The following is a 13,279-nucleotide window of genomic DNA, read 5'->3' on the forward strand; positions in this document are numbered from 1 at the left end:
CAAGAGTGACCCAGTCCCTGACGAAGCTCTCCGGCAATACTTTTGTTTACTTGTTACTGGGTCTTTATATTTTTATATTGTTTTAGTACATTCTAAATCTTTGAAATACATATTTTTATATTTAAAATTTTTTAATTATTATGGGCACATATAGTTGTATATCCTTATAGGGTACTGTAAAGCATATTTATAATACTTATTTGACAAAGAAGTTGGAAAGTATATAAACTTAATGATTTTCTTAAAAAATACATAAAATTTAATCTCTGACAGGAGATTCTAGCTACCAAACTGTACTTCCTATTCACATTCATTTTTGCCAGTCATTAGCATTTTTAGTAAGCAGTATGTGTCTGTAATGAACATGGTTGTCATCATACGTTCTGTGTCCATTTTTTACAGTTATTGCCAGTTTTCGAGGAACCGTCCCATATGGCCTGTCATTGGAAATAGGAGATACAGTTCAGATCCTGGAGAAGTGTGATGGTGAGTTGCCCAGGGGGTGTTGCTTGAGGTTGTATGAACAACCTCCTCAACATAGGACTGCTCGGGATGTTTACAGATTCTGTCCTTATCTCTTTCACTCCTTGGAATGTTTTCAGAAGTCATAGCAAATCATTTTTGACAAAACTTGTTCCCCAAATATTTAATAATTGACTAAGAGAAGAGCGTCTTTGGGTTATTCTTAAGTTGATTGCATTTTTTCCTAATATTATTTCCTGATAGATGCCAATATTATCAATAGAAAACAATCGAAGCTATTATATTTGTGAGAATTTATGACTCGTGCTAAAGTAGAAGGCATGTCTCAGAACCCTAAGGGTCCCATAGATCCTCCCAGGACAGAAGAAATGGAGGGTCAGAGCAGAAGTGGCTTCCCAAGGTTGGGTAACTAGATGCATCTAGGATGGGGCTGGCCCAGGCCAGCTCTGCTATAACTCATAATCTTTCTTCCCCCAAATTTGGAATAAAATTATTCAATGCATTTGAAATTTTAGTGGAATGTTTTATATGACCTTGTATGATTATTATTCATTATGTAGCAGGTAACTCAATAAAGGTATGTTCTTAAATGTATTCATTCCTGTTCCATGAAACATTATTAAACTCTAGTCCTCAAAAAGATTTCAGTACTCTTTTTTTCTTATTAATAAAATGACATTTTAAAGCCCCATCAATATACCTAAAAATATCCATTTTTTTTTCTCTTAAAAGGTTCTCCTTACTGGGATTTTATATATGATAACATTCTATTGTATCAAGTTTATTATAGATTAAATTATGTTCCCCTAAACACAACTACTACATTTAATTATAACCTGCATTAGATGGTGGTGAAATATGAATGTTTATTCTGTCTACTATCATTTGTACTTTAAAAAATACAATAAAATTTCCTGTGTTGTTACCGAATGCAGTTTGTCTATTTCTACTTGGTATATGGATAAATAGAAAATTTATTTTGAATTGGGGCATAAAAATGGGCTAAATATTTAATGGATGCTATTTTGTAATCTAAAAACTGTATTGTGTGATATAATTGGACAGAGACCTACTTGTGACATTTTTGCAATTCTTACAACATTTTGGTTTCTGTTAGAATAATTATCGATAAGTGGATATACCTGTATTTCTTGGATTTGTCTTTATGGGATCCAAGAAATGGTGAGATACAGAGATTCTGATTTTTTAATTCATTTTATTCTCTTCAGAATAAAAAGATTTTAAAACTATTAGGGATATATTTCATAATATATCTTTTCAAGAAAATACAATATAAAGAACAAAAATGTTTAAATACAAAGCTCAAATATTTGCTTTTAAAACTCCAAGTAGTAAAAAACTTCAGTTAGAACATTTATTATATAGTAAAATAATTTTTTTTACCAATAAACGAAATGGTTTGTACACTTGAAGAAATATAAGCTGAAAATAATACCTTTAAACAGGCTATGTGTTAATCATAAATTTATATATGTACACACACACATGCAGAGTATTTGTTTTAAACTATAAAAAGACATGCTCACCTTTAAGGATGGTGCTATAAAATTGATTCAGAGTGGCTTAGAGCTTAAGTAGAGTATATAATCCAAAATCTCTAGTGGGTACCTAAAACTGTAGATGATACCAAACCCTATGAACACTATAGTAGACCTGCAATAAACTGAGCACCCAAGGAAGTATAACAGCTGGTTAACATACAGAAGTGGTCAGCATAAGGAACTAGGGCAGCTGTACTGATACATACATACGGTGCATGTCCAGTCTATGAAAATTATGTCAATTTAAGAAGATGGCCAATGTAGGGAGGTACAACTATGGAGGTTCTACTGTATGTCTTTTCCTATGCATATATACCTATCATAAAATTTAATGTGTAAATTAAGCACAATAAGAGATAAAAATAACTACTAACAACGAAATAGAACAATTATAGCCATATTCTGTCCACAGTTTCATGGGTGGAAAATTCCTTCTTACTAAGATCATAGCAACCTCAGCATATGATTTTTCCCCTTCCTTATTAAATTGATTATTTTCACCTTTTCACTGAAAGCATTTTGTAGCTTCTTTTCAGCTTATCCAAACAGCCAGCATCACTACTCTTGCACTTTAGGGTCATGTTTAAGTAAAATAATCGTAACTTGAACCCAAGCACTGCAATACTATGACCGTCGAATAGCTGAGAGGGCTACCAAGTGACTCACAGGCAGGTACCATGGCCAGCATGGATCTGTTGCACAAAATAATGTTCCACATCTCACATGGAAAGGGGTGGGGATAGTGTGAGATTTCACCTCATCATGTAGAATGGTTTGCAGTTTAAAATTTATGAATTGTTTATTTCTGGAATTTTCCATTTAATATTTTTATATCCTGGTTGACCATGGGCAACTGAAACCATAGGAACTGAAGCCAAAAATTGGTGGTAGGGGGTGGGGAGAATTCTATGATATTCTACAGAAGAAAAATTATGGAGAGCTCTTATCAGATATCATACTGATGAAAATGTGCCAATTAGTTCTGATGGTGAATAATGGCTTTACTCTTCATTAGGTAAGAGACAGGTGCTAACCCAAGATGGTGAGCTTAAGGATGTGCAGATTCACTACGTGACTGTTGGCCAGGCACTGTTATTTGGTAATAGAGTCTAGGCTTTGTAGTCAGGCAAACAGAGTTGGGAATGTATCAAATCATGTGCAAATTCTTGAATTTTCCTGAGACACAGTGTGGCCTTTTATAAAATGGGGAGAAATGGTGCTCAGAGGGGTCAAGTAACTTGCCCAAGGTTAAATACTTAACAAGTAGCAAAGGCAGAATTTAAATCCAATGTTCTGACTCCAAAGCCTATACTTCTCTTATGCATGTTTTCTATTTTTTATATAAATTTTTCAAAAAATTTTTCAAAATGTTTTTGTTAATAAAATACTTAAATTAGTGGTGACTCCAGGCTAATGCCAATACCCACCATATTTATACATGAATGTTTACATGTCAGGTAAAATTCTGTCAGCAAAGAACAGATTGATTTGTTTTCACTTGTTACCTTTAAAATATTACAATGGTTTATTGAAACATGACCGTGTTTATTTCCCCACAGGCTGGTACAGAGGATTTGCCTTAAAAAACCCAAATATCAAGGTAAAAATTCTTATCTCTAATCATAATTATAGAATTTTTTAAAAGATAGTTATTTAAATTATTTCATTACATAATTGAAATTGCAGTTGGGACTCAGTTGAAATGCCAAATGGTAATACTGATTTTCATAATTTTGGAAATTCCTTTGAACTTGGATTATAGTAAAGAGATGCTACTGAAATGATAATCCTATTTGGCTCTTGAAAATTGCACTGAGAAGACCATAATAAGCTCATTATATATAAACAAAATCTTTTTGAAGTGGTAGTTTCTCAGAGAGCTCAATTAAAATTCATACAGGGGAAATACATATTTTGAAAGAAATATTAAATAGAGGTAGCTAATCTTTAAGTTTTCTGAAGTATCATTTGTAAAGTATTGTGTGGGGAAACACGTTTGTTTTAGTGTCATGTGAAGAGTTGCTTTGGTTGGGGAGCTGAAGCCAAAATCGTGTTATAAAAACAACCATTTTTTTTAAACCATATCAGACATATGTTAAGATTAATTATCCTTTTTGTATTTATATAGAACCTCAGGAATCAAGCAGGAAGTAATGTGATTTTTGTTTTATGTTTTACTTGTGTAGTTTCTGATTTTGACACTAATTTATACTAATATCTATGTTTTTCTATCTAATATTCTGTATGTTTTTCTATCTAATATCTTCTTCTATGTCATACTTATATGAGGGTTTAATTCTAGGTTTATTAAGATTGTAAATAAGAAATTATGTCATTTCTCGGTATCAAAATACAGTGTAAAAAAATCTAAATTCTTTTGCCTTTTTGCTTAACTATACTATTTTCTGGATCATTTAACTATTTAATTACTTTATTTCATTTGTTTTAAGTCATTCTAAGGAGAAGCCTAAGAGGCAAAAGCATATACAGGTTTAATTTTTTAAAATACTATATAACCTTCATTTAAAGTTGTTTTTAGACATTTATAACGTATATGCAAATATAGCTTCAATATTTACTCATTTCATCTATGTTTGGAAAAATCCATATTATGATTTCTGTTATTTATGTCACTTCTAGCCTCTAGTCTGACTTTGCTCTATTAATTATAATTACTGTATTTGGTGAGCCTACCATAGTGAGCTAAATTTACACTTTAAAGGAAAAAGGTGATTTTTTTTTTGAAATCTACATACACATTTACTACTATCGAGTGTACAGAATTTGCTTATTAAATTTTATTGTATACTTGGATCCACAGTGGTGATATGTACTCAAATGGCATTTGTTTTCTTAAATATTTAATTGAGTTTGTCATTTAATTATACATCAGAAATCTTCAGAGGATGTTGTCATTTAATGGACAGTATAATTGATGCTCATTTTTGTTGTTTCTTTCAATTTCCAATTTAGAACAAAGGGACAATTTCCTTGCTCTGTCATTTCCGTACAATAAAAAGCTTCAAGCTGCCATGGTTTCTTTTGTTTAATTCTTCTTTCATCAGAATGGCCACATGGTGATAAATAGCTGTTGTGCTATCATCAGAGATCTTCTGTAACACATAATATGCATAGTGTCTTCAAATTGACAGGGATTTTTTTTTTTAGTGTATATTTTTAAGTAGAAATATGAGTGTTTGGGGGAGAAGGAAAAGAATGTCCACAAAACAAAATAAAAAAAACCCAACTTCCTTTCAAAACTATAAAATATGTGTTTTTAAAACTCTAATTCATTATAACATGGTTTTTATGTACAATTCCTGAATTTCTTTTTATTTTCTGTTTTAGAAGGACTTTGTTTTCTGAGATTTAATCTTTTCTGTTATATTGATTTTTAGAAAATCTTTTAATTTGAAAGCTGGTTAGTAGTATAAAATGAAAGGAAATGAATCTAAGCCATGGTAGATTTCAGCCTATAGAATGCGGTAGAGAAATTGTTTTTCCTTCTTTGATATTGTCATGGTTGTTTGTACACAAATATCTTGGGAAACCAGCCCTGCCTTAACAGATAGCTAGCACTGTAACTTTCTTGTTTTTTCTTCCAGGGTATATTTCCTTCCAGCTATGTTCACTTGAAAAATGCCTGTGTAAAGAACAAAGGGTAAGAAATGAGTTTTATTAATAGTTGGAGGATTTTCACAGAACCATTGATTATTTTGGAATTTGAAAGGCTTGGTAATTGTCTTGAAAAATGAACTGTAGAAGATCATACATTGTCTGTGTCGTTTGATAAAAGTGCATTGTGCTAAGGCAGTTGGTAGAGAAAATTAAAGAACCCTGTCTCTGCATGCTGGCCAGCATAGGATCTAGGTCACTGGAGGTCTCTCATTGTCCACAAATCATGGAATCCTCCTAACCTTAAGCAGGAATTGGGTTTGGTTTTTTTGTGTTTTGTTATTTTGGCTTTCTGCTACGTAGGGAGGTATGGCAGTCAGACCCATTAAATGTTGAGTCATAATGTCTCAAAACCCAAGAATTTCCTAGATTTACCACTGATTATAAGAGGTGAAGTTTGTCTTTCTCTAAATGAGCATAATACTATAGTCCTGTGTGACCACTTCACAAAGCCATTATTCAACTTCAGAGGGTATCACTGATATGATACTTTGATTGAGCTCATTGATCACCTAGAATTTCTTATATATTTTAAATGTTTTTTTTAGGCTATTTCCAAAAGGATTTAAAGCAGCTGTCAGGACAACATCATTCAAATAATACACTGAAGGATATAGCAATAGAAGTCGCCAGTTATTATAAGCAGATCATTTATTTTAAGGAGGCCATGGATTTGGTCACAAACATGTGCTGTCAGTGTTATAAGGACTATTTAGGGTCATTTAATGGATTTTCATTTTATGCCAGAAGGATACAGATTCAGCCTTAGAAATATTTTTTGCAAATATAATAAATAGCCCTTTTTTAATTTGAATTCTTAAACATAGTAAATGGGATCTTAAAACTTGTGTTTTGCCAAAAAAGTTTCAAGGATGCTATTCAAATGGATGATTCTTATATCTACTGTCTATAATGGACTGGTATTAAATTTCAGTTTAATGAAAGAACTTCATTAAAGTTCTGAGCAGGTGGCTGAAAGTCTATGGTAAAAATACTTTGAGTGTTTCCTATGTGATTAAACCTTCAAGAATCTAGGAAACCATTATTCTATGTCTTATGCATCTAAGCTACTTTAAGCAATATTAGTAGTAGTAGCTTATAGTAGTAATTATTTAAAATAGTAGATTTAAAGCATAATTCTAATACTAATAATTACTACTACTAATAATCTTTAAAGAAATATATGTCCTCCAGAAATGTTGACCAGCTGCTATCCATCAGAAATTAAAATAGAGTTGTCCACAGTTGTTTGGAACTTTCTATCAGGCTAGGGTTAACACTTTTTAGTCCCCCTCAAGTAAACCAGAAAATACCTTAGAAAACACTTCACCCACGTACTTTTTTTGATTCTGATTGTTCTGCCTTAGTCTTCTTGCCTTGGCAATGTGGAAACTCCATGGTCTACCTTGTCTTAAAGTATACACTTGGACAAGCCCAGGAAACCATTTGTCTTTGCTGCCTTTGCCCCAAGTCCAACCCTGAGCCACCTCAACTCTGCAGGCCAAAGGACTACCCAGCCCCCACCCTAAGCTCTGGCCAAAGAAGAGGAAAGAGAAAATGCTATACTAGCCAAGATGAGGCCAAGCACCCCTCCACATAGTCACAGTCCATCCCTCAGAGTGAGTTGGAGTAGATCATAGTTTTAAAATAAGTACTTTCTTTTTTCTCTTCCTTTTTTTTTTTTTTAACTCTAGCAATTGATGTATATTTGGTCTCCTTACCTGAGGCCCAAGGAAGTTTAAATGTGGTTAAAGGTGTCTCCAAATTTGGTTGTGCACTGTCAAGACTTGCTTGTGGGCTCTCCACTCTCTCCACTCTCCACCTGATGCCAGGTTTAATATGCATTGTACAACAGAAGTGTTCTATGGTAGACCCAACTTTATTTTCTAAAAAAGAATTATTAGAAATGATTGAGACTCTGAGTTCTAGGACTGTTACTGGAAGAAAAACTTTGTCCTGCAAATATTTGAGGATATGTATTGCCAGATGATTGCTTTCCCAGAGAGAAACCTCTTGAGACTTTGGTGATACCTGTTTTATTTTAGGCACATTTGCAGCCTGATGGCCCACCAGGATAAGACAGCTAAAAAGTATATCCCAGAATAGCCACATAAAATATAATTTCAAGAGCAGAAACTTAGAACAGACTATTTGAACACTGATTTTGGTTTGGGTATAATTATAGGAAAGATTCACCTTGCCTAAAATGGCAATTTTGTGCTTAAAAATTTACATTTTTGTTGGGCAGCCCCCAAATCAATTCCCTACTGACTGAATTGCCTTTATATTCTGTCCTGGGTCATCAGAGCAATGGAGGGACTGATAGGGAGTCCTTAAATTAAATTGTAGTTTATAAACAGTAAGGCCATTTCTGTATTGTTTAATAATTCCTGCTGAGGTCATGCAACTTTTTAAATGTTAAGTACGATGTCAAGTTTTCCTGAAAATTCAATGTTCCCTCCTTGACCTTGTACAGGATCATTTTATAATCTCCATCTCCAAACGTTCATCACTTAAATTGCAACAGCTGTTTCAAAAGCAAAATAAATGTTCTCCCACTTGAAAATGTCATGTGTAGACTTAATAAAAGGTTCTGTGTCTGTCACAGTTCATATATTACTGTTTACTTTTATTTCTAGCTTTAAATCCCTATTTTACATTTTCAGCTGTGGTTAGGCTCAAGAAAGAAGGAAAATATTCATCAGGCAGGTATTTAATTTATGAAAAAGAATGAGGAGAAAAGCTCCATCAGTGAAGGAATCAAGGCAAGATTTTAGTTTCCATGCTGCTTCTGTCAAGAAGATTTTATAAAAGACAATTATACACACTTTGGACATAATATCAAAAAGGAAATGCGAGCAGTTATTAGCCTCATGCTAAGAAGTAATTTTCTCTTGATCATTTAGACAACCTGGTTTTTTGTCTAATATGCTGTTAACTTATGCATATTAGATGTTGTCCTTGAGAAAAATATTCTGAAATAAAGAATATAGTTTCCATCAATATACTTCCTATCAAAGATAGCTAGTAGCATTCTTTTGAGAAGCATTGGTAGTAATAACCACTTAACCACTTTAACCTTCACAAAAACTGAAAAAAATTGAAAAAGCTAGCTAGAGATAAAGATTATTGTATGCCAAAGGTAGGATGCAGAGAATGAATTAAATATTCTTTTTTCCTCCCATCTCCTTATGTATATTCTCAACTTCAGGACCACAACATATGCCCTGCTAGATTTTGGTGTGAATATTTTCCAAATACAGTTTCTGTCTTTTAGAAAAGAAATAGAAATACTATATTATCTTAAACAGAGGGAATAACATTTTGGAATGGATATTCAAATATCTGTGATGTTTTAAGCCCGTAAGTTCTGTGCTGAATGATAGGGTGACTAATAGCACTAATCATTTTTCATGGCCCTGTTCATAAATAATAAAAATGAAGTGTTACTGAGATCGAGTGAGTGATCTAGCTATTTATAAAACAGAGTTAGTTTGGATGTCCACAGCCATCATATCCTGCTGGTTGAACAGTGTTTTGTGCTTCCTTTGAATCTATGGGCCTAGCCCTTGGAAGACAAAAGGCACCTCAGAGTTTATGTAGCTCAGTGACCTCACGTTACAGATGAAGGCTTTTGGACTCAGAGAGGTTAAATGAGTAGCTGCCAAGTGCTTAAACTGTCATGGGAGTGGAAGTCTTCTGATATTGTTCCTTCTTCACTACACTGCTCAGAGTCAGACTGTATGAACTGGCTGGTTGTTTTTGGCATTGTTGTGTCATAGTCCCCTTAGCAAAGTTCACACAAGCTTATAATCAGATTGTGATTACTGTCCATAGCACCAACAATAACTAGGCATCTGTCTTCTCTAGTTTATCTTTTAGGGTATTTAAAATGAAATTGTTGTCTATGGTGTTTACATACATACTTTGTTTTTCTTTTTTAATTTCACAGACAATTTGAAATGGTTATTCCCACTGAAGACTCTGTTATCACAGAAATGACATCAACACTTAGAGACTGGGGAACCATGTGGAAACAACTCTATGTCGTAAGTAACTTTTTAATGGAATGCTTTTCTTTTGAGGGAGAGAGAATAATTTTAAGAAATAGCTAAACATAAGTAAGCATCAACTAATATTAAAGCACCTAGTATAGGTCACATTCCCCATAGGCCTCCTTGGGGAATCAGAGATAAGATCTTAATAAGACAGTCTTATTGTAATCTCTATGTCCACTGAGTGTGGGTTTTGTTATTTTTCAATAGTACAAGAATGTAAAAGATGGTTTTTCTGGCAACTAACCAAATAGAATGGTTTACATGGGCCTAGTGTTGGACTGTGTGAATATTATCAATTTTCAAGAAGAAATAAGCTTATGTTCAATAAAATGTTCATGGTGACAGTATTTCAGCATAGTCTAATTCTATAAATAATTCAAGTACATTGTAAGTGATAGCCTTCTTAGCGAGAATCAATAAGAATATTCTAAATGTGTTAGAGAAAAGTCATGTTTCTTGGGAAGAAGGGAAATCTATGTTTTAGGGGTACTTTGTGTATCTACATGTTTATTTACTTAGAAGTAATTAAATTATTGATCATTTGTTACATGGCAGACCCCATGGGACATACCCAGTTTGCAGTATCTCCTTTACTCCTTACAACCACTCATGGAAATAAGAACTGTGATCATCTCTAGCTTACACATGAGAAAATTGAGACCCAGAGAGTGCTCTAAAATAATGGGAAAGTGGGAGCTGAGATCTTGATGTGGATCTGATGCTCTTACTCTGAACACCACTATCCATGTACAAACTGGGGGTGCTGAAGTGTTGAGAAAGATAAATGCTATTTCTTCTTTCATTTTCAAAGAAATTTATGGAAGAGCTTAGTCATTTGAAGGGATGTGTTCAAAATACAAAGGTATACTTATCCTGACAAAATGATTTGAAACAGCCTGTCAAAGAGAAAATCCAAATTAGTGGGGGACATTGGCACAGAATGACAGTCTTTATTGTCTGTTACATCTAAAATGCAATAGGATATTTCGTTGAGGCAGGAAAATCTTACAGAGTCACTGGTAAAAACCCTTTGATGTTGAACTTCTCTGATTATACCCTTCTGGAGCTTTAGGAGTCACTATGACAATACACAAGACAATCTTAGATGAATTGCCAGAGAGTGGGTTTTGTAAATATAAAGCCAAGATAATCAACTTCAAGGGCTCTGTGCTAGAAGGTGCTAAGGAAATGCAGATGCTTTGTAGATTTTGTTTTTAATTTATATTAGAAAGAATACAAAATCTAAGCATTGTTGCACTTCAGGTGGCATTGTGCATGACACTAGCATGAAAAAAAAATAAAAGAAACCATTTGAAATGTTCCAACGACTACATCCTAAATCTCCAACATAAGAGAGTTATAAAAATAATGAGAGTGTAAATGTTGTCCATTAGTTGAGCTAAAGCACTAGCACTTTTCCTTCTATGTAGTTAATGATGGGGAACAAAGTTGAATTTCCTCTGGATTCTGCCTTACCTCGCTATTTTTACCTGTGTTTGAGATTGCGCGCATCTATTTTGGGAATAGACTTTGTTGGTTTGAAAATCTATGTGTTATAAACTCTAGAAGTAACCTCCTCTCCTTCTAATGCTCTAAGTAATGGGAAAGAAAGAATTATCAACATGTTTCTCTGGATTCTGACATAATAGTCAGTTATATTAGGATCAAATATAATTTTTAACCTGAAGATATTAGATTTTTGACATTGAGAATGAAGCTACCTTGGCCAAATCAGACCATTTGGTCTCTCTTTTCCTGATGTAAAGGTTTTGTGTCAGTTGTTTTACTTCAAGTTCATCATCTTCAAGTATACTTAGGGTTCATCTTCTTTTCCAAAGCACCTAGCTTCTCCACTGAAACAAGTTTGATGAGGGTAAGAACATTTTGCAAGTTGTAAGCAGTATATGAGATAATATATGTCAAACACTTAGCATAAAGGCACATAGTGAATGCTTGAGAACTACTAATTGCTCTTTTAAATGACATTGATAGGGGCCTAAATAATACTTTTAAAATATCATTTAATCATGTATCACTAGTATTACCACAAAAACTTTAGGAGAAATACAGCAGCCATCTTTTACTGAGTATATTTGTGCAGGCCCTGAGCTGGATATGTCATACCTCTTTCCCCTGGGGCTCTGCCAGGAAGGTTTCATTCTTATCAAACATAATTTATCCAGGTTCTTGCACTACTAAGTGGTGAAGGCTGATTCTGAATCTAGGTCTGATGCTACTAAAAACTGGTGCTGTTTTTTATTTTAAGGCAAATAAAACTTACCCATTCCCTAAAAACTAAAATGCCCACAATTAACTCTTTACTATATTTCTGTTATATCATCAGAATTTCTAGATACTATTTTATTCTAAAAGTTTAACATCATCCCTCATCTTTTTTGTTTAACACTAAATCAAAAGCATTTTTTATATTTCCTAATAGCCTTTGTAACTGTCCAATTCTTAAGCCTAATTTTTAAAGAATCATATTTTTATGATTTAATACCCAACCATTCTATACCTTCTCCATACACTGACAGGGCACATGTGCTGGCCAGGCCTGCAGGTTACTAGTGTTCTTGCCACCACTTAGTTTTTAAAAGAGCTTTACATTTTATGAAGAATCCTGCTTCCTTCTCATCTTAGTATTCTCTTAAACTTTAGTCCTAGATGTAACATCACAGAATATCAAATTCATCCTGCTAAACAAGGGCAGAATGCATTGCCTGAAAGCAGGCAGAGGACTTTCTCATGGTGACAGTCCATTCAAGGGGGTTCTGTCTCTCTCCTTTGCAGCATGAGATTTGAATTATTTTATAACTTCCTTCTATAATGTAATGTGTTTGACTTGAGCAGACTGTCCTTCCCACCACTGACTTCCTCAAGTGTTCTTGATCTTTGCTTATTATTTTCCATGATTCTAAACAGAAGCCCCTGGAGAGCTGGTTTAGTTATGGCAAATTTCCTCAACATGTGTATGTCAGTGAAGTATTTGATTTCTTCATCACAAATGAAACTCAGTTTAGCTGGGTATATGATCCTGGGCTGAACATTGTTTTGTTTTAGAAGATTGAAAGTCAATGACCATCCTCTTCTAGCTTAAAAGGTTTTGGCTAAGAGATCTGCAGTCATTCTAAAATTTCTCCCTTTGTAGGTAATGCTTTTATTATGTCCGACTACTTGCAGGATTTTCTCCTTCATATTAACTTTGGAAAAACTAATTACAATGTGTCTAAGAGATGCTGTATTTGGATAGAGTCTTGTTGGAGTTCTGAAACTGTCTACTGTCTGAATTTCTGTATCTCTTGCCATGCTTGTGAAATTCTCCTCCATAATATTTTAGAGTAGAGCATCTGTGCTTTTAGGACCATCTTCTACTCCTTCAACAATTCCTATAAGACAAATGTTTGCTCTTTTGGAGTGATCCCACAACTCTCTCAGGGAATGATCAGTTTTTGCTCCCCATTTCTCTGCCTCTTTGAGTATTTGAGGGCATTGAAAATC

At 33.7% G+C, this 13,279-nt stretch overlaps 1 protein-coding gene across 1 annotated transcript in view; it reads left to right on the forward strand.

The window, feature by feature from the left end:
• The first annotated feature begins 407 nt into the window (after window positions 1-407).
• The window catches only part of DOCK4 (dedicator of cytokinesis 4), a 249,780-nt gene continuing 236,908 nt past the window's right edge, over window positions 408-13,279 (forward strand). Inside the window, exons 1-4 of the mRNA XM_023513222.1 lie at window positions 408-486; window positions 3,605-3,645; window positions 5,651-5,706; window positions 9,673-9,769. Of these exons, the coding sequence (XP_023368990.1) occupies window positions 9,683-9,769 (87 nt within the window). The 5' untranslated portion in view covers window positions 408-486; window positions 3,605-3,645; window positions 5,651-5,706; window positions 9,673-9,682. The remainder of the gene's footprint in view (window positions 487-3,604; window positions 3,646-5,650; window positions 5,707-9,672; window positions 9,770-13,279) is intronic.

The sequence above is a fragment of the Otolemur garnettii genome, unplaced genomic scaffold (assembly GCF_000181295.1).
Source record: "Otolemur garnettii isolate 467f Iridium unplaced genomic scaffold, OtoGar3 scaffold00037, whole genome shotgun sequence".
NCBI classification, from domain to species: domain Eukaryota; kingdom Metazoa; phylum Chordata; class Mammalia; order Primates; family Galagidae; genus Otolemur; species Otolemur garnettii.